General features: G+C 34.8%; 2 protein-coding genes across 2 annotated transcripts in view; both read right to left on the bottom strand.

Annotated features, from left to right (window-relative positions):
• Nucleotides 1-3541: 3541 nt before the first annotated feature.
• LOC120351096 (general transcription factor IIF subunit 1-like) lies at nt 3542-4237 on the bottom strand. Its single transcript, XM_039427076.1, has one exon. The coding sequence runs from the start codon at nt 4235-4237 to the stop codon at nt 3542-3544; it is 696 nt and encodes a 231-aa protein (XP_039283010.1).
• Nucleotides 4238-20785: 16548 nt separating this feature from the next.
• Nucleotides 20786-22511, bottom strand: part of LOC111059850 (adhesion G protein-coupled receptor A3) — a 40181-nt gene continuing 38455 nt past the window's right edge. Inside the window, exon 20 of the mRNA XM_039427077.1 lies at nt 20786-21974. Coding sequence (XP_039283011.1) covers nt 21649-21974 — 326 coding nt within the window. The 3' untranslated portion in view covers nt 20786-21648. The remainder of the gene's footprint in view (nt 21975-22511) is intronic.

Here is a 22511-nt window from a genome sequence, read left to right on the forward strand (position 1 = left end):
ACAGTAAACAAACAGGTGAATTACCTAATACCTGAAAGTGTAAGCTCCACAAAAGGCTCCAATCTTATTGTCAGCCTGTTCCATGATTATTTGGAAAAAAATAGCCAGGGAGAGGAGGTTATGTACATCCATGCTGACAATTGTGTTGGCCAGAATAAAAATAACATTTTGATTGGCTACTTAGCATGGAGAATATCCAATGACAAAAATAGAAAGATTGTGTTGTCCTTCATGCCTGTTGGACACACGAAATTCTCATGTGATTGGGCATTTGAGCTTTTGAAAAAAAATTTAGAACAATGCACATTTCTTCCATTGATGAACTCATAGATTGTGCAATTCAATCTACACCAACGGCCAAAGTGAACACAGCAGTGTCGGTAGGAAAAGAGGATGGCACAGTGCTAATCAAGGTTTTCGATTGGCTGAGTTTTTTGATGGACTCCAAGGCCAAGAAGGTGCCTCATATCACACAATACAACCACTTCGAGTTCAATCAATCAGACAAAGGAAAAGTATCATGCAAAACTGACATCAATGGGAATCAGTTCAGTTTCACAATTTTCACCACTGAAGCAGGCCCATCTGGATTCCCAGCAGAAATCACACCACTTGGTAAGTTAAATCCTTTTTATTAGACCAAGCTAGAATTCATTTTTTTCTAGAATGTTTCTTTCATCAGACTAATTTATTATTTATTAATTCATTCCAGATAAAACAATACATTCAATTTATAAAAACAAAGACAATCAAGTCCAAAACATCTCTTCTCAAAATTTTGATAATAAAGTAGGCCTGGAGGTTATGTTTATGATAATATGCACATTAACTTTTCACAATTTTTTATTCTCAAATATTTAAAACTATAATTTATAAATTTGGAATTTAGAAGGTCAATAAAAAAAGTCAAATAGCATCAAAAATACATTGAAAAAGTAAAAAATATCAAATAAAACTTATATTTTAAAGCTAAAACTTCTGTTGAATACTTTTTTATTGTTGAAGATAATAATAAATTATTTTATTCATTGTTTCAGGTATGTATGTCAAAAGAGAAGAAGGAGTATCTTCACAAGAATATTCGAGCATACTGCAGAGAAGAGTTCAAGGACATGCTGTGTCCTCCTGTCACCAGTGTTGTTGAAGAACCACAACCAGGGCCATCTTGTCTGGAAACCACAACCACCAAGAAGCGAAAACGATCCATTTGAAAAGTTGTATTTGATTCAAGTTAATGCTTAATATACTCTCATTTCTTTTCATGTATTATTAGTTAATATTTAATATTAAAAGTTCAGCCTGAGTTTTTGAGCAAAAAGTTAAAACTTGTTTTTCTTATAGCTTGCATCTTCCTGTTAAATTTGAATAGGCATAATTTAGTTATTTATCAAGATTATAAATATAAATTTAATGTAAAATTTCTCATGATTAGTCTAATTAATGAGAAAAAGTGAAAGTCCAATGACATTTTTTGCCCTTCTTATGCCACCATTGATGACAAGATTGATGAAGGCCCATTGGAACTTCAATGCAGGCCATATTCTAGGGGAACCACTAAAAGCATAATGGCCCATAAAAAATAAATTGTGATGTAATGTAGTGTTTATTAGTTCCATTTTGAAGAGAATTTCCTCCTCTTCATTTTTATGTATAAATCATTCCTTAAATAATAATGATGATTGAGTAAAAGACTATTTGAAAAAGAAAAAAACTTAAAATGCAGTTTATGCAAAACCCACAATATCCTTTTTTTTGTTTGAATAGGCATAACTCAGTCATTTTTCAAGATATCAATATGAATTTTTTTAAATTGTTCATTATAGTCTCCTTTATTGAGGAAAAATTATATCTCAGATTTGATTTTTTGAGACAACTAGTCCCTTTTTGCTTTCCACATTACTATATTTTTTATTTTGAGCTTACAAAGAAATGTTATTTTTGCAGGATACTACTAGAGGGCTTGAGTATCTGAAACAGGTTGTAGAACAAAGAAATTATCCGGCATTAATGGATTTAATAAAATTGAAATGTGATATTAATCCTGATTACAATCCTATATCCTAGTGGACCAAGGAATATGAGGATTACAAATTGATAATTATTACCGAAATGGCCTCTTTGTATATTATCAAGAAAGACGATGTTTTCCGTGCCTGGCATCATCTCAAGTAAGTAACTAATGATTATTTTGCGAAATAAAATAATTTTATTATTAATTTTTATAATTTTTTATCAATTTCAAGTTCATTAATAATTTTAATATTCATCAATTTAAAATATATATATCGATACCTTCATTCCAATACCATGTATGAGAATTTTTAAGCAATTTCGGTTTTTAATGGTTTATAAAGGTAATTTTGGAGCTCTTTCCAATGGTTCTAATCCCAAGTATCAGAAACGAACGGTTCAGCTGTTATTCACAATTTCTGATAACACGTATTGGAATTGTTTGAGAATAATTTCTAATAGCATGTATCAGGCAATTTCGAATATCACGTATCAGAAAACCCACATGAATCTGTTGCTTGGGTTTTCAATACAACGTAAGATCACCAAATCAAATAACATGTATCAGAAAGCACATGGCGTTGGGAAAAAAACAGGTGATTCTGTAGTCGTTGATATAGTCAGCCTGAAATATCAAAATGGGATTGTATTCTATAAATTGAATTTCAATGATGATTATCAAAATTTGCCGAAAAGACCTTCCAAAGTGAGGAATGATGCAGAAGCTCCAGCATTGTATGAGGGTCCGATTCCTATCCCACTTTCCAAATGGAAACACCTTCAAGAATTGAAAAACGTGATACCAATTGACTTTCATAGCTTTTACGATAATCTTCCACATAAACTAACAGAGAATGAAAAACGTAAAAAGAAGTGAATTAGAAAAAGTAAAAAGTAGAGCACTGAAATTTTCATATAAAATAAGTTAATAATGATAATGATTTCTTGAGTCAAGTTGTAAAAGATATATTTCTATTCAAATAATTGTTTGTCTCAACTTTATTTCTGAATGGAAATCCTAAGTCAACTCTTATAGAATTATTGTAATTATGAATTTTATAAATGAATGCACTGTTATTGTATGAGCCTATGCAGGAAATAACATGTATCAGAGCTGTTTTGCAGTTCTAATACCACGTATGTGATTTAAAAATTTGTAGGATAATCATTTGAAGATTTATTCGTGAGAAAAAGTTCAAAAAATGTACTATTATCCATAATTGTAGCTTTTCACATGGGAAATTATAATAATAATTGCTAAAATCAGTTTTTTGGCCCTCCTGAAAAATTTACTTTTCTGTGCATACGTGGTATTAGAATGAAGGTATCGATATATATATATATATATTATTTTATATATATATTAATTATATAATATATAAAATAAAATAATGTAATGTAGGCCTGTATAATTACATTTTTTCAGAGAATCAATAGAGAGAAATTAATATTTAAAAAAAAAGAAAAATATTACATAAAAATACAGAAGGAATAGGAAGATGGATTTGATCTGTTAGTAACAGTAAGGCGTTTACTTCTGTGCTTGTTTCCTGTGCAGACATTGAGCTGGGCTTAGAGCTTGTTGTGATTTGGCGGTGGCCGCCCTGGTCCGTGAGCTAACTGGTTCATCCAACACTTTTGGTTGAGTGATGATTGATTCCGGCCTGTTTCGAGCAGTCACTGCCCTTTTTCGACTACTCTTGCCACTGCTGTTTGTCGCAGTCACCGTCCAGTTCCGACCGGTCACCACACTGTTTTGAACAGACTCCAGCCCGTTCTGAGCAGGCTCCGCACCGTTATGACCAGTGACTGCCCTGTTCGCATTAGTAACCACCCATCCACCACGAGCAACTGGTTCATTATCACTCATCTCTGATTCATCTGAGTCGTCATCATCATCTTCTTGTTGTGAGTTATTTGGAGAGTCGTCTGAAGTACTGGAGTCATCAGATAAATCCATCAAATCATCAGATGAATGCATCCCTTCAGTGATGGATTCATCAGATAAATCCTTCCCTTCAGTGATGGAGACAGACAGACTTCCTGTGACCGATGATGTATTTAAGACTTTTTCTTCTTCTTCTTCTTCTTTTTGTGAGTCATCTTCATCTAGTGAAGATGACTCACAAAAAGAAGAAGAAGAAGGAGTCATCTCAAATGCATCATCGGTCACAGGAAGTCTGTCTGTCTCCATCACTGAAGGGAAGGATTTATCTGATGAATCCATCACTGAAGGGATGCATTCATCTGATGATTTGATGGATTTATCTGATGACTCCAGTACTTCAGACGACTCTCCAGATTAAGGAGACTCAGTCTCCAAAATTTCCCTCATTTCTAATGTAAGTTTTCAAGTGTTTTCAATCTATTTATATCTTGTGTCTCCTGTTTTAATTTATATTACAAACTTTAAAATGTCTTCTGTTATGTGCTATATATATATATATATATATATATATATATATATATATTATATATATATATATACAACTACACAATGTTCCATATGATGGAAATACTTGTTTTGAAGTTTTCTACTCTTTTGTATACTGTTTTAATGAATAAGTCCTATTTTAAGGTAATGTTTGTCAAGAAGAGGAAATGAATGTAGGCTATAGAACTTGGATAGGACTTGGAATATAGATTCTTAACAAGATAATGTTTTAATTATGCCTATTTGAATAAACAAATTGTGAAAAAAATATTCTCCCATTCATAGATCACACATTTTGGACAACTCAACAGGCGAGGAAGCCAGAATTGTCAAGAATAAGGAGCCCTCAGCTAAATGACACTGGTAAAAAAGTTGCTCAGTTGCTTAATAATTCATAAAAGACGAAGTAATAAATTTTATAAATCATTAAGGGAGACCAAGCTATATTGCCAGAACAGATCCAATACAACTCTTCTATGCTTTGATTATAAGCAAAATATAAGTTTACCGTCCAGGAAATATTTTACCTGCTACAACTTTTAGTATATCCATTTGCCATACATGAAGGAAAAACCGATTTAACTCAATTTTACTTGTACCATTGCTCAAGAAAGAAGTAATTAAGTTTGCTCTTTCTTGATGGACTACATCTCTTCAATTCCCGATGTTGCTGAATTGAGGCGGTAGGTGCAATAAGGGCCTATAGACCTATAAGCCCTTATTGGGGAGAACTCGGAAATGGATTCTCCATCATTTTCTTCTATATAAGTGTGAAGATTTCATTCAAATATCTTTTCTCTCGAGGTTGGTATAGCTATTTTAGCAAACCCATGTTTAAGCCCTTCTTGCAGAAAACAGCTGATTTTCCTCACTTTTGTGGTTTTATTCACTACAACCTAAAATATTACCTATTAAAAGCGTTGCAATTCAGCACAGCAGTAGTGTATTAACAAATACAAACCTTGTGGTACACTTGCTGTGTCTAAATCATACTCTCAAGTGAATGAACCTATCAAATATTTGAAGCAGCTCCCTGAAGAACTTTCTTTGTCTATTGCACCAGCAGCTTCACTTAAAATAGGAAAAATCAAAGATGTCAAGGACCTCTATTCTTATTTGAAACAGGAGAGTCAACAGTTTTATGAAGAGTTTTTTGCGAGAAGAGAAACTAGCCAAGAAGCTGATGGGCAAGTACACAACTTCTCCACTGATTCAGAAGATGAAGAAAATGATGAACCGCTGCGGGCCATGGATGTTTCGTCATAAGACATTCACATATTATTTTCAAATATGATAACACTCATATTTGGGGCATCATTTCAACTAATATTTGGGGCATCTGGATTCAGGATTTCATTGAACTATGAACACTTTTGAAGTTTTTTTTCGTAATGACATATAGTTTTCAGCCCAATTAACAAGATTATATTGAATAGGAATAAATAAATAATTAAATATATTAAACAGTATTGTAATATTTATTACCTATACAAAATTTACTCATGAAAATAACCCAAGACCTTATTGGGGAGAAAAGATTTATAAGCCCTTATTGTATAGAATGTCATAGAGAGTATTCTCCCCAATAAGGGCTTTAAACATACTTCCATATTATATTAAATTGAAAATGAAGTATCTTGAAATGAAATTTGTTTTTATTAATTTAGCATAGAGAACATATTTTCAAAAGAATTGAATCATTCATATTTGAACAATGTTAACCAAATTTTACGAGATATATGTGTAAAAACTTTGGATCTTCATATCTCAGAACGATAGTTTTGAGTTACAGCCCTTATTGCACCTACCGCCTCAATTGTACCTGTACAGTGATAACTGTACAGGTCAAAATAAGAACCATTCAATCATTAGACTAATAATGGCTCTTACTGATTCTGGGAGGTTTAAAAAAGTCGTGTACAGGCTTCCAGTTAGGGGTCATTCCTACCAACCATGTGATCGATCATTTAGTCTAGTTAAACAAGCTCTTCGAAAATATGATAGGTTCTATACTGTAAAAGAGATTGAAGAATTGATCCTATCATCTTCCCAACACAACATATTCAAAGTAAAGTGTGTAGGAGCCAAGGATGTAAAAGACGTTGCTTGTTGGTGGCCCTCGTATTATAAAATATACACAGCTTCCGTGGAAAGCCAGGGAGCCAAAAAAGGAAAACGGGAGTATTTTACTCTCACAAAATATCACGAGTTTGTTTGTGGGAGTTCCAAAAGAGGGTTCATGTATCTAAGTTCATTAATGGAATCAATGAAAGACATTTCAATTTATTAAACACTCAGCTAATGCCAATGCCCACAACAGAGGCATATGATAATAAGCGGCCAATCAATGAAGAGAAATTGAACGACTTGAAAACTCTTCAGCATATTTCGGATGAATTCAGACCATTTTATGACAACATACTATCTTGGCCAAACAAAAAAAGGCAGAAGGCAAGAAGTTCGATTCAGCCTTTTCATCAGTGAATTATTTATTTTCATCAGTGAATGATCTATTTTTATCAGTTCTATCTGAATTGTCATAATCTTTTGAATGTCCCTCAGTTCGCGGCAAAAGCGTTTACTAGCGCCTGGTGTCTAGCTATTCATTCAGGCTATCACGTAGTGATGTTTCTGACTTCTGCTCAAAATCAAATTCTATTTTAAAACATGACCCCAACAATGAAATAAAAACTCATTTCGAACTCCACTTGAAAAAGTTCCAAAGTTATAAATCCATGAAGAGAGACTATATACCACAAAGTGATGGAGGTGGTAATCAAGATATTTTGGTTGTAGAGTTTGAATTTGTACAGAAACTCCCTCTCCCAAAACTGAACTGTATCACTAATTTCTACAAACGCTCACTTTGGATGTATGTAGGCCTATTCAATGTCTACCTCCACAATGACAAAGTAGTACATTCTACTATTATGAGCACGAATCAAAGAAGGGTGCGAACGTCGTGTGCTCAATGTTACTGGACTTTTTAGATGAAAAATTAGTAAGCTACCCTAATGTGAAAGAAATTATTTCTCAAGTGATGCGGCAGGTGGTCAGAATAAAAATATTACTATGGCTTCATTCTGCAGTTGGTTGGCCGTAACTAAAACATTGAACATCACACAGCTATTTCCAGTGCGAGGACACAGCTACGGTCAATGTGATCGCAATTTCGGTATGTATGGTAAAACACTCAAGAAGAAGGCGAACATCTACGGTCCTGAAGAGTACATTACAATATTGGAATCTTGTCGTTCAAATCCAGAGCACTTCAAAGTGAAGCACGCAGCTTCACTATTCAAGAACATTGCAGCTGGTCTTGAAAAACATTCTTCAAAAAACCGAAAACAAAGAACCATTCAAAAATACGTGAAAAATGGTTACTCAAACTTTGGGACTGTTCTTGGTAACTTACATATAAGTTATTCTGATATTGGTGGACCCACTCCATTTCAGTACCTGAAAACCCATTTTGATAGTGCTATTTTGTTTGAAAAACTCAGCCAGGAACACTCTCAAAACCAAAAGTTGCTGATTTGAAAAGTTAATTGCCTTTCCTACCTGAAGATAAAATATCTTTTTTTCATGAAAATTTCACATCAAAGGTTCAAAATGCCTCAGATGGTGAAGAAAGTGATGCTAATAGCTCTGATAATGAATAGTGGGTTAGTTAACATAGATTAAAATGTTTGCTTTTTTCTAAAAATACTTTTTTCTATTAAAATATTCAATAAGATTTTCCATATCAATAAATAAGAATGAAAAATCATAGTTGAACTACTTCATTTGGAATTTTCCTAGAAAAATCACTTTGATGGAAGAAGGGCCTCTGTTTGTTATGTTTTATCCAATATTTAACAATGTAGAAAGTGATTCTCAGTTATCGTAGCACCATTACTAGACAAATCAAACTTTGAAGTTTTATTTTACTAGATTTCTAACTTATACACAAGGTAATAGTTTACTATAAATCACTCTGAAATCTTTGACAGCGTTTTTCTCAAATCATGGTTTTTGCAGATGGGCCCCTCTTCCATTGAACTCCTCAATTGTACTGTTGGATGCAAGAAGGGCTTCAAGTCACTCAAGCCCTTTTTGCGTAAAACGCTTAAACCAATTCCAGCTGCTAAATCTCGTTTCTGTATCTTTAAAACTGACTGAGTTATGAAAATTTTTGTGAAGCACTGTGAAGCACTGTTGGTCAACCTATAGCTTGTTGGCCTGATGCGTTTGTTTACAAGTTGAGTTGAATAGTTTCTGCAAAAGTTAGGAGAAGTTTCCTTTTAAAAGTTAATTTTCTATTTAATGAGTTACTGTTCAATCAATATTTATTGAATTTTATAGTAATCAGAACAGTTATTGTATGACAATGATGATGATGATTTGGACATTCCAAGTGATGAAGAAATAATAATAGCACATGAACAAGATTAAGATTTTAAATTATTCCATGACTTTTCAAATATATGTATTTTCATTTCAGTTGACCATCTAATCAATTTACCATCTTATAATCAATAGAAATTATTATAAAACACATTTTTTTGTGTTCTCATTTCATTTTATGCAAGAAGGGTCTGAAAAGATCTTTTTTGAAATGATAATTCCTCATTATTATACAAATAGAATTCTCAATACAAAAGAAATAATGAATAGAAGAAAAATTAAATTCTAATGCAATGGTTACTTAAGTGATACATCTTGACTGAGAATAAAAAAATATTCTGTTCGAAATGTTTCAGGGCATTTTTCTCAAAATCGAATTTTTGGACTCGGGCCCTTCTTGCATCCAACAGTACAATTGTAAACATCTGATACCTTACAAAAAACATTTAAAATTTGATATCAGAACTTTCCTATCTTGATTAATGGTCGAGATGCACAAGCCAAGAAAAATACGAACACAAATTCATGTTGCTTAAAAAATGACTCTCTGTTAATATACACAGGTGTGCACTGAAGTGAGATTAGCTGAAGCAACAGAATCCTAAAAACTAGAAGTCACTAAAACTAAAAACGTGAAAGTCACTCCAGAGCCGAGAGTCCACATTCTTGTAAAACGGGACTTGCTAGTGTCACAAATGTGCACCAAGCCATAGAGTGATGCCTATGGTAAACTTTAGCTTACAGCAGAAGAACCCTTTAAATTGAAAAAACACTGTTTCAACATTTTCTGTTATGTTCAGAGTGAAACTAAGTCAACAACCTCAGGATGCTTAGTCGATATCAGCCACTGCAGCAGTCATTGCCAGCATTCTCATTGCCACTCAGGTCAACACCAGCAAAAGTCAGCTCAAAAGTTCAAAAACTCTCCTTATTTGTTAATAGACCTAAAGGTGACTTCCAAGATAATTGCACACTTGTTTCCCATGTGCCCAAGAAAAACAAGAGTGTGATACTGCTGTCCACAATGCATGATGAGAAAGAAATAGATGATGTCACCGGAAAACCATCCATTATCATCGACTATAACTCAACAAAAGGTGGAGTGGATACCGTCGATCAGAAGTGTGCAAACTATTCCACAAAAAAGAAAACGCGCAGATGGCCAATGGCAATCTTTTATAGATTTTTAGACATGAATGGAGTGAATGCTCATGTAATTTATATTGCAAACAACCTCAACAATCCAGCTGGGGAAAAATACAGAATGGATTTCTTGGAGGAATTAGCTTTCAACCTTCTTGAAAGTCATTTCAAGGAGAGAGCAACGATAAAAAATCTGCCTCTTGACATCAAATGCTATCTTGAGAGATATAAAGAAGTTCCACCAAACCAGGTAAGAGCTAATCCAGATCAGCGCAGATGTGGGCCATGCCATGAATGTAAGAAACATCGCAACAACAAGACAACTGTTCGTTGCTCACAGTGTCAAAACTTTGTTTGTAAGACACATTCACAAGCAGTGGTAAGCTGTGACTGCTGCAGAGTCAATAATTCAGATTATGAGTGAACTGGTCAAAACTATAACATTTTAAACTACTGAATGAATTTTTATAATTATTGATGAGTTATTTTTCAAATCTACTACTTTTACTGTGTTTCCATGAATGAATTTGAATATTGATGATGAGTTATTTTCCATGAATAAATTTGAATTAATATTGAAATGAGTTACTTTTTAAATCCTTGCCAAATGAGTTTTTACATTTTGAAAATGCTACAAATCAATTTTGGGCGAAATTTGAATATGTGGTACTGAGTGCCGCTTGCGTGTACTAGTGTGATTGCTACTGATGCGTGTAGCAGAGGGTTAAGTAGGCATTGATAGAGATTTTTCTGTTACTCGGGCAACTGAGTCTTGCAATAAATATTTGTTTTAGTCTTGTGATTTATATTCAACATGTTGAGAAACTTTATACTAAAGTCAACTGAACCATCTTTATCTACTTATTCGAATTCTATAGCCTAATTGATGTTTCAAACTTCTAATAAGGTATTTTTAATTTCAGGTAAGTCTACAGCAATCATGCCAAGGAATAAAGATGGGAAGAAAGGCGAACCCATCAATCAAGTTGATTTAGCAGCAGCAGTGGAATGAATCGCTAAAGATGAACTCTACAGAGCTGCAAAGGACTACAACCTATCCAAAACTACTCTAATAAGACAAGTAAAAAAGTTCAAAAATTTAGGTGAGTGGAATTTCCATTACAACCATAATCGGGACCAAAAGAGAGTTTTCAATGGAGCTGAAGAACATCAACTAGTCGAATATATTGAGACAGCAGCACATCTTCATAATGGACTTACCCTGAAAGAAATTAGAATTTTAGCTTATGAGTTTGCCAAGAAAAATAATAAGAGCTACTATGAATCTTGATTGAGGATGATAGCAGCATGGCTGAGACTCTTTCGGTCAAAGTACAAAGATCGTATATCCTTGAGAAAGCCTGAAGCTACCAGTTTGGCGCATGCCACTGCTTTCAACAGAGCAAATTTTGTTAATTTTTTTGAAAATCTCACGAATGCTTTAAAAAAGTTACCAAACCTACTTCCACAAAGAATTTGGAACTGTGATGAGACAGGAGTAACCAATGTTCATGCTCCAAGCAAAGAAGGGGGCTAAGCAGCTGGGTGTTTTTTCAAAATCATCAAATCCGACAGTCAACAATCAACAAATCAACGCTACCACAAATAAAAACAACACACAAAATATACAAGCTGAGAAATCTGTGAAACTTGCGAAGAATGCTATGAAACCAAAGAAATCTAAAGGAACATCGAAAAGAAAAACAGAGAAAATCTTTTGAAGATTTTCAAGGTTGATGCAATTTTAAAAAGAATCAGGGATAGTAATACAGAACCCATTTTGTTTGAAAAATTGAAAAGGAATGGAGAGATTTTCAAAATATTCCAGTATAAATCCTGTGAAGGAAAAGTAGTACGGGTAAAAGGGAATCCTAAACCAATTTCAATTGAGAATAATGCTGAATCATCATCCATAGTCAGAATTAGAATTGATGACATCAGTCACTCCAGAGCCGAGAGTCCACACTTATAAAACGGGACTTGCTAGTGTCACAAATGTGCACCAAGCCATAGAGTGATGCCTATGGTAAACTTTAGCTTACAGCAGAAGAACCCTTTAAATTGAAAATACCATTGTTTTAACATGTTCTATTATGTTGAGAGTGAAACCGAATCAACAAACCTGAGGATGCTTAGTCGATATCGGCCACTGAAGCAGTCATTGCCAGCAATCCCATTGCCACTCAGGTCAACACCAGCAAAAGTCAGCTCAAAAGTTATAAAACTTTCCATTAGAATTGTTACTCAAACTAGAGTCAACTCCCAAACTTACAGTAAAGCCTATAGCTTGCAAAATGGATATCAATGAGAGTACTGAATTAATCATCAGTGATACATTCAAAATCGTTACAACAGCAAGCACTTCAGATACAAACACCGATAGTAGTAACCCTCAACAAAAATTCGCAAAAAGACAAACACAAGCACAAAAATACAAAAATATTATATGGAAGAAAAAAAATTTGAAACTCAGTGATGATGAACTGAAATTTACAGGAAATACTGATTTACCTCCTGAAATCCTACAATTAGACACACCACTACAGTATTTTTTGTATTTTTTTAATGATGATCTATTGAACAAAATAGCAACAGAAACCCTTCATTACAGTGTAGAAAAAAATCCAGACAAACCTTTCAATATTTCTAAAGATGAAATTTACCGATACTTGGGAATCTTGATCATCTCAACAGTAATGACTGCCAAAAATATTCGGATGTATTGGAATCCAACATTTGGCCTCAAACTTATTCAGGAAGCCATGTCTCTGAATCATTTCGAAAAAATTAGGCAAATGTTACACTTCAATAACAATGCCAGTCTTATTCCAAGAAATCAACCTGGCCATGACCAATTATTCAAAATCAGACCAGTAGTTGACACACTTCTTCAAAAGTTTGCCTCAGTTCCTCTTGAAGAAAAACTTTCAGTTGATGAACAAATGTGCTCTTCAAAACTTCATCACCATTTACTTCAGTACATGCCTAACAAACCGCATCCATATGGCTTCAAATTCTTTGTTTTGTGTGGTGTGTCAGGTTATGCCTATAATTTCGAAGTATACACTGGTGAAAGTACCTCTGCAATTCAGTTAGACAATGAAATAGACTTAGGTGCAACTGGGAATACGGTAGTTAGATTGACGCGAATTGTGACAGAAAATGTGAACCACAAACTTTATTTTGATAATTTCTACACATCTATTGGCTTGTTAACTTTTTTAAAATCAAAAGGCATTTTATGTACTGGAACTGTGCGTGCAGACCGTGTGCCAAATAGTAAACTGCCAAATTTGAAAACGAAGAAAGAGATAAAATCTGTTGCTCGAGGAACAATTTATGAATACGTTTCATGTGTAGACAACTGTGATATTTCATCTCTAATGTGGGTGGACAATAAATGTGTACGGCTATTATCAACTAGTGCAGGTAGTGAGCCAATCACCACAATAAAAAGATACTGCCGATCAACAAAGACAAGTGTTGAAGTGCCATGTCCTAATGTTGTATTTCAATATAACAAGAACATGGGGGGTGTTGATCTTATGGACAGCTTATTAGCACGCTACAAAATTACTATGAGATCACGAAAATGGTACTTCAGGTTGTTCTATCACCTTGTTGATATTGCCGTGATAAATGCCTACCTCCTGTATACACGAGCTATGAAGACAAAGCAAAGCAAAGACAACAAAATAAAAAATCTAAACCTTCCTCAGTTCAGGCTTGAATTGGGTGAAACGCTTTGTAGAATAGGAAAGCATGAACCTTTGAAGAGGGGGCGGCCAAGTGCAACACCATCACCTGCACCAAAAAAAACTAAAACCCAATCCAAGTCAGCACCCCCTAAGGATGTTGCTTCAGATCAGTTGTCACACTGGATCGTACATACTGACAAATCATGTAAACAGAGGTGTAAAATGACGGGATGCAAGGGGTTTTCAATGTTTGAGTGTTGCAAATGTAAAATAGCACTCTGTATGAACAAAAATAAAAACTGCTTCTATGATTTTCATAATAAAAATTAGTAATCTTCCATTCAACCAAATCACAAAGCTTACAACTTTACAAATTTTAGTATTTTAATCATTAGAAACTGTGACAAAACAAACAATCTTCCTCATTTAGTTCGGTCATAGTGATTTTTTTAAACAATTGGCTTATATCGTAATTTTCTTATTTGAAGAAAATAATCTTTATTTGAAAATCTACAAGTGTAAAATATTTTGTTTTATTGTGAAGAAAAATAAGAGAATAGTGTTTAGCAATATTAATATAAACACATCTATAGGCAATCCTAGGATTTGGAGGATACAGGAAAAACGATGTAAGTAATAAGATTTTATTGTCTGTAATGCATGGTGTAGCCGATTGGCTACAATACATATTTAATGGATTTTTGAGGAAAATATATGACTATTATTTTTTTAAATATTTTTACATCAATTTATAGGCTTCAGAATGCATGAAGAAATATTTTTAGCTTTGAAAAAAAAATCATGCACTAGAGGGTTAAGTGTCATTTTAAGGCCACTGACGCCTATTAATTGTTCTATTGATGTCTATCTTGACATTCAATTCACTGAGGCCACCGACGCCTATTAATTGTTCTATTGATGTCTAACTTGACATTTAATTTACTGAAGGCCTATGCCGCCTATATTACTGTATTCTATTTGTTGAGCACTATCTACAGCTCATTGTCATTTATTACTATTCCTTTTGTAAATCATTAAGATTGAAATTTGCAGCAATAACTTTTTCATTATAGCACTCAATTTATATTCGCAATTCAGGTATCATTTATAATATCTTTTCGATTATTGTCAGGCTTCAATGGTCATTAATGTCATTGACCTAATTTCATTTAAATTTTGTATTTCTCTAACGTTTTTTATCACATGTTGTAATTATCCCAAGATTTTTTTTTTGACTCAATCTACTTACAATTGTTTTTGTATGTGGCCATCTGCCTATTATTATTTTATTATTATTAAATCTCATCTTGTTGACTCATTTGGTCTTTTATTGGCGTACTTACCGCAATTCAAGCTATCAGTATTTTTATGCACAGAATTCAAAGATTTATTTGTAGGTATTAATACCAACTATCATTCACATTCCACTGCCCTGACTTTGGATTCTGTCAATATTCATAATTTTATGTCTGTTGTTTTAGAACAACATTGGGCCATTAGAGAAATCACATGTGAGGAGACTTTTAGGTTATGTTATAGTGTTTCTCTTAGTTTTCAAATGCGTTCGTGGTGACGGGGTTATTGTTTATTGAATTGTGGATGATTGTCTTTCGTTATAATGGACGAAATCTTGGTTAATAAAGATTTAGACAAACTCATGAATCTTCCTGAAGATGAGTTGAATAGTTTTTTAGGAATTGAGATACCGGATGGTAATATTTATGAAGTTTCTGGGCCTATGATTGCCTAAAGGACGAGGGCTATGAGCATCTGAAGGTGAACCACAAAGTACTTTTACCTTTGTGTAAATATTGTGAAATTCGATGATTTTTTTAGTTGTCATTTTTTTAAAGTCGTCAAAACAGCTGTTCTACAGATGAAATATCTCGACTATGTGTTCTTTTTACTTTCCTTGCCCTATTACCATAGGTAAGGAAAGTATTGCTTTCCAAAAAAAATTAAGGTTTAACACCAATTTATACATTTCTATACGTTCCAAGGTCCCCTGAGTCAGAAAAAGTGGTTTTTGGGTATTGGTCTGTAAGTGTGTATGTGTGTGTGTGTGTGTGTGTGTGTGTGTGTGTGTGTGTGTGGTGTGTGTGTGTGTGTGTGTGTGTGTGTGTGTGTATGAGTGTATGTGCATCTGTGTACACGATATCTCATCTCCCAGTTGACGGAATGACTTTAAATTTGGAACGTAAGGTCCTTACACTATAAGGATCTGACACGAACAATTTCGATTGAATGCTATCCAAGATGGCGGCTTAAATGACAAAAATGTTGTCAAAAACAGGGGTTTTCGCAATTTTCTCAAAAACAGCTCCAACGATTTTGATTAAAGTTATACCTAAAATAGTCATCAATAAGCTCTATCAACTGCCACAGGTCCCATTCCTGTAAAAATTTCAGGAGCTCCGCCCCATCTATGCAAAGTTTGATTTTAGATTCTCAATTATTAGGCTTCACCTATATTTTTATGTCCCTCTTCAGGGACATTGGCACATGCGTGGCCATTAACTTTGAAGCATACAATCTGAATGAATTCGAGTCACTCCAACTCCCAACTCGATTCAATAAGAGCATTCAAACGTCATCTACCGGATAAAATCGAAACTAGCCAGAAAATCAGCTGGTCATTCATGTTATTCCTTGATTGAATGAGCCCATTCAACTCAAAAAATCACTGACTTTCTTACAATCATTCCACATTATTTTCATAATAATTCGGATTTTGAATTTTTTTCCAGTATTTGTGTATTTTTCTGAGTGCTTTGATATATGATTCGTGCAAATTATAACATTTCATCATAATCTAATACCGAATTTCCAAACGTACACATTTGTGGCCATTGCTCACAAATGGAACCACTACCAATACCATGTGATTGAATTAGAGGTTATGTTCGCCCTACAGTTTATGTTTTGCAACAAACAGTTAGGATATTCACAGATTTGTTTTATCTTATTTTTTCAATAAGAAGTGTAAATCATCTGAACTATTGATTATTTTCTTATTTTTGTTTGAATAATCCACTGATATACAACAGTACAGTAACAATATTAGTGAGTAGTTGATAATAGTGTAGGCTTGAACTGAATAAAGATGAGATTGTAAGCAGTTATTGTGTGTTTTGTACAGTTTTGTGAGATAAATAAATTGATAAAATGCCTCCGCCTGATGAAATTAGTTTAACTGATGACCAGTTATTGGAAATTCTTATGAATGACCCTAATGCTTCAGACTTGGACATAAGTGATTCCGAAGATGACATTGAAAATGATGGTGAAAACTTTGAAACTCCGCGAATTGTCCAAGATGATATTGGTTTACCATTTGACAATGTGATTATTGAAGAGATAAGTGATGATCCAGCTACTGAACCGGATACAAATGACATTGAACCTGTGCCAAATGAACCAGAAGTCGAAGTTCCAGTAACACAGCCTGAAAGGTCAACAATTTGGTATGTAGAAAAAGACAATGACTTCTCTCAGAACATTCCAGAATTCAATCAAGAATGTATTTACAATCTGACTGAACCTACTGTTGGAGAAACTCTTTTTACTTACGTTCGAAGTTATTAAGTACTGTTTTACGAAAACTATGAAATAGGGTTTTCCCAGGGAAAACTGAAACAGTTTCGGTGGCCGTATGATTTTCTTTTCGTGAACGATTTGTTAACTTGTCTAGATTTTAACCTCACTCTTTGTGCCGGATGAACATTGCATTAACGGTAAAGTGACGTGAATTTTGTTACAATCTTGTGCATGTTTGATGAACAACGTCTACCTCTGAGCGTGTTGTGATCATATGTCAACGAAGATTCAACAATAAACTTGGTGCGATAAGATAAAAATTAAAGTTTAGCCTCCTACCGGCGCTAGAGCGTTTGACTATCACCTGTTGACATTATCGTTTGTTTACACCGGTATCCTAGCAACGATCTAAGCGCCATTTTTGAATTTCAAAATGAATGAACGCTTAGTGACCCAAATTGGACGCGAAAAAGTGAATAGTGACGAAAAGAGATTGGAACTCAGTGAGTTAAAAAACTAGTTAGGCAGGATATAGATTGTGAACCAATCAAAGATTGTACAAAGTTCAATCTATAGCAATATTTTGAATGCTGCGGTATTAAAATAACAGGGATTTTGAACATTGTTGTCATAAATATTTATAGACCACCTATAAATTCCAAACTCTCGTTAAATCAATTTTTTATCGCCTTAGTGGGCTGTTAGAGTTATGCTCCAGAAAATTTCCAAGACACAAACTAATAATAAGTGGAGATTTTAATATAGATACACTGAAAAACTCACTTCCCTGTTCAAGGCTAAGTGAAGTGCTAACCTCTTATAATTTAACCCTACATTTTACACAAGCAACTAGGATTGCAAAGGACACTCTGACATGCATAGATAATATAGCATCAGACTCAGCAATAAACAAACTAAAGTGTAAAAATTCAATAATTGAAACTTGTTTGTCCGATCACACAGCACAGTTAGTTCAGTTTCCTTATAATACATTGACGTCTTTTACATAATTTCAATTAAACTCAAAAAATTAAAAAAAATAACAAAACTTATAAGAATATTTTCTAAACAGAACATCTCCAAATTCAAGCTTTTCTTGGACCAAGAAGACTGGACAGACCTATATAATATGCTCAATATAACCTCTAATTGTAATACTCTATACAAGGTGTTCATTCGAATAGTACTATCACACTTTGAGGAATCTTTTCCTAAAAGATGTACAACAAAAAAAAGTAGCGCACAAGAAATTAAAGGATGGGTCACACCAGGGATTCGTATATCATGTGCGAGGGCCAGAATAAAGAATAAAGAATGCATCTAACAAAACTAAAATGGCCTGGAAGATTGTTCGGGAGAAAACAAATATCAAACAAGATGATAGTGAGCTAACAAAGGTATTTCCCAATAAAAATATAGATGATATTTTGAATTATTTCAATGAACATTTTATCAACGTTTGTAGCACACTAAATCTTATTCCGGACATACACAAAGCTCTAAACTATTGTAGAAAATATCCAAAATCAAATAACTTGCTCATACCTTTAGAACCAGTTACAGAAAAAGATATAATTGAATTAGTTAAAAAAATAAATTTATCTAAAACACCTGGCTGGGATGAATTTCCTACTAAGGTAGCGGATCGCGATCAGAGACAGGAGATGCTCAAGTATTGAAACAAATCCCGGATATTGGAAATCTGCCTCGTCCTACATCTAGTGAGTTTTACTGAATAAGGTTCATTTGAAAATCTAAAAATGATAAATGTACATTTATCAAACGTTCCGTGTTAGTGGAATGTAGGTACTTTATTTTTATTGCAGCAATACAAATGCACCACAGCAAGTTAGCGGATCGCGATCAGAGACAGGAGATTTATTTATTTATTTACAATGCAAATGACACTAATGTAATGTAATTATCGAACGAAAGCAGCGATGATGATATTAATTTCAGATATGTCACATATAACGATTATCGAAGACAAACAATGATAATGAGAAGTTGAAAAATACTGATAGTTTGCAATATTAGCTGTTAGTCAGTAGGCCTTAAAGTATTGAAACAAATCCCGGATATAGGAAATCTGAGAAAACCCAAGAGGGGTGGTCCCTCCTATTCAGCTGTATTGATGATTGATCATCAACTTTATCAATGTTTTAATATTAATTACAATATTTACTTCATATTAATTACAATATAAAATCATATTAATATAATTGAAGAAGTTGAATATTTAAATTTCGTTACCAGTAGCCTAACCTATAATAGACCGACCAATAGAACAATATTTTAAAAGAATCTTCTATTGTGTTCATAGTCAAACTAAATCAGCTACACTGTCAGGGTTGGCCACCTACCGGGAAAACCGAGAGAACATTGAATTCCTCATGATTTCACTAACCGGGAAAAATACCGTAAATTCCTCATGAATTTTTCATAAATGTCAATTAATTTAGTAAATAAGTGTACAGTAACAGAAAAAACACAAGGTGGTTAGCAATGTTTTTGAACTTCCTAACCTGAAAAAACCTTGATATTCTTGGAAAATATCGAAAATATAAGGCGAGAAGTCCCTCAGTTTCCATGTACTGGAAGATGGTGTCAAAGACTCTTCTTGCAGCAAAGTTAGCTTTTTTTTAATACATTTGCTAGGGATGCAGAACTCATGATTATTCCTCATGATTTCACTAACCGGGAAAAATACCGTGATTTCCTCTTGAATTTTTCCAATTACTCATGAATTTTTCATAAATTTCAATTAATTTTTTTTCAAATAAAAAAACACGAGGTGGCTAGCAATAATATTTGGCAATGTTTTTGAACTACCAAACCTGAAAAAACATCGATATTCTTGAAAAATATAGAAAATATAAGGCGAGATGTCCCTCAGTTTCATGTACTGGAAGATGGTGTCAAAGACTCTGCTTGCAGCAAAGTTAGTGTTTTTAATGCATTTCGAGGGCTTGGAGCATTAAGGTTCTAACTGACATTTTTTCACAAATTGAGTTTTCAATGCATTATGGTTCTATTTAACTTCTAGCAGCTGTTTTTAAACGTTTCAGTGGTGAATTATGGGTAGTTTCTTTTATTATAAGCAAAACGATATTACGTTCTATCTCCAAAATGACCAAGAACAAAATTCAAGAAGATTCCATTTGGTACTCAGAACCATATTGATCTAGGAAGCCTCAACATAAAATTCAAGAAAGTTCTATGTCCTACATGGATTTTTACTCTTACTTACCGCACTCACGATGATGGTTGTAAGTCAAGTTGTTTAGGTGTGCTTCATTATCAGTGCTGTTAAACTTTTTTTCATAATGGACATTACAGTATAGACTACCTGCGTAACAACTCGTAAAGTTGAGTATGCTTCATAAAGCACCCCCACTTACCAGCCCCGCCCCAATAAATTCCCACCACTAGCTCACTACTAGCTCACTCAACTGTTCAGGTCAAGCGCCGCCACTGAAGTGAATTGTAGAGAACTGAAAGTACATACAATTCTATGAATGGAAGCGACTTAAGTCTTCCAACGCTATGTAACTTGAAACTTTATTTTCACCACGACCAAATCCAAGAAAACAATGAATTGAATTTACGCTGAAAAGTACGCTGAGCTTGTATTTATTGAATCGAGTTGCTGTTTGTGAGTTACTCGAATGTTTCTGCTGGGGATTTGGGCTTGCAATTATTCTCCATGAACGAGGAATTCCCAGTAAGCCCGAGTCATGAGCTCGCGTTCAAGACTCACCCGTGGACTTATATATCACACCAGAAGTCAACCCTAAGCTAGGTCGCCGACAAAAGTTGTTCTGTACATAGAAAATTTGTAAGGTCTATCGTGCGCATTTTGGTGAACATATTCAGTTCTGACGTTCAACCTACAGGTGCAGCTGATACAGCCATAAGACAGGTTAAGTCTTGCCTGCACCAACCTGTCAATACGGTCTCAACAGTCTACTGAACAGTCTTATTTTATATGTGGTAAAACCCATAAAAAGGATACCTGACACAGTCTAGAGATCCCGGGTTCAAACCCACTTATCACCAAACGTTTATAACTAGATCACTCCCGTGTTCTCGAATAGGAGTGTTAAATTGATGATCCCAGCCTGAAGTATTGCAATCGGAAATGCCATTGTTTTTGACTGCTTAAATGATACATTCAGGCGAAATGGGACCTTCCCGCACCAACAAAAAGCCATACCAATTTACTCGAGAGTTTCTGGCAATAAATAGATTATAGTGGAATATAATCAATAGGAATGGTGTTAAGTGTTAACTTATCTCATTGACGGCTCAAATTATATACTCGAGGGATGTGGGACCTACCCGAACCAACATAAAGCCATTCGAATTCACTTGAGTGTTTCAAAAAGGTTCACTTGCTATTCTCCCTGGCAATAAATAGAATAAAGTGGAATGACTTATCTATACGCTGGTCTCGCGTTTGCTGGCGTTGGAGTCGTCGGTGAAGCGATTCTCGCTGTCGCTGTGCGCACGCTTGGGCGGAGGCGGTGGCAGCGGCGGCCGGTGGCGGGGGACGGAGCGATGCCCCGGCCGGTGGGGGCGGGGCGAGGGCGGGTCGATGGTGGCGTACAGGTGACTGCCTCCGTCCGACTGCGACTGCGACTGATCTGACACGGCCATGTGCGACGAGCCGCAGCTCTGCTGGCACGAGATGTCGCGACCGCAGTCCGTGTCCGCACCCGACACTCCGCCGCAGCAGCTGCTCACTACACTCGTCAGCTGGTCTTCTGCAAACCCAACACATCTCAGTTACACATAATTATAGGATACTTGAAAAATATGTGGTCAGTTTCACATAATTATGGAAACTCTTTATTTCACCTTAGGGTGGCCATCGAGACCACTAAGGGTCTCTCAGTGATAGGGCAGGTTCTACAGCGGGAGCGCTTGCAGGGTTACCCTACCCTGTGGATTTAGGTTTTCATTAGAGATGGGTGATCAGTTTTTGCTTGAAAAGTTTTTCTTGAGGTTTGGACGTTGCTTATAAATGAGAGTGGGTGGCTGCTGGAAAATGCGTTTGGTGGAGGTATTAGAGGAGAAAACATGGAAGATCTTTAAGGACAGGTCTGAGGTTTTCAATTCCAGGGAAATAGGTGCTAGAGTTTCGGAGCTTATAGGATTTGGGAATTGTTGGAAGAAATTCGTTTCTGTAACACCCTTTCAGGGTGGTTACATCTCAAGAATAATTGGTGGAGTTTTTCGAGGTACTGGTCAAGCTGGTGGGGATCATTGCAATTTTTGGTCACGGATTGAGAGGGAATGAG

Source organism: Nilaparvata lugens, chromosome 4 (assembly GCF_014356525.2).
Source record: "Nilaparvata lugens isolate BPH chromosome 4, ASM1435652v1, whole genome shotgun sequence".
Taxonomy (NCBI): Eukaryota; Metazoa; Arthropoda; class Insecta; order Hemiptera; family Delphacidae; genus Nilaparvata; species Nilaparvata lugens.

Coding starts and splice junctions, on each gene's coding strand:
- LOC120351096 (XM_039427076.1), bottom strand. CDS start 4,237: ATGGATTCATCAGATAAATCCTTCCCTTCAGTGATGGAGACAGACAGA.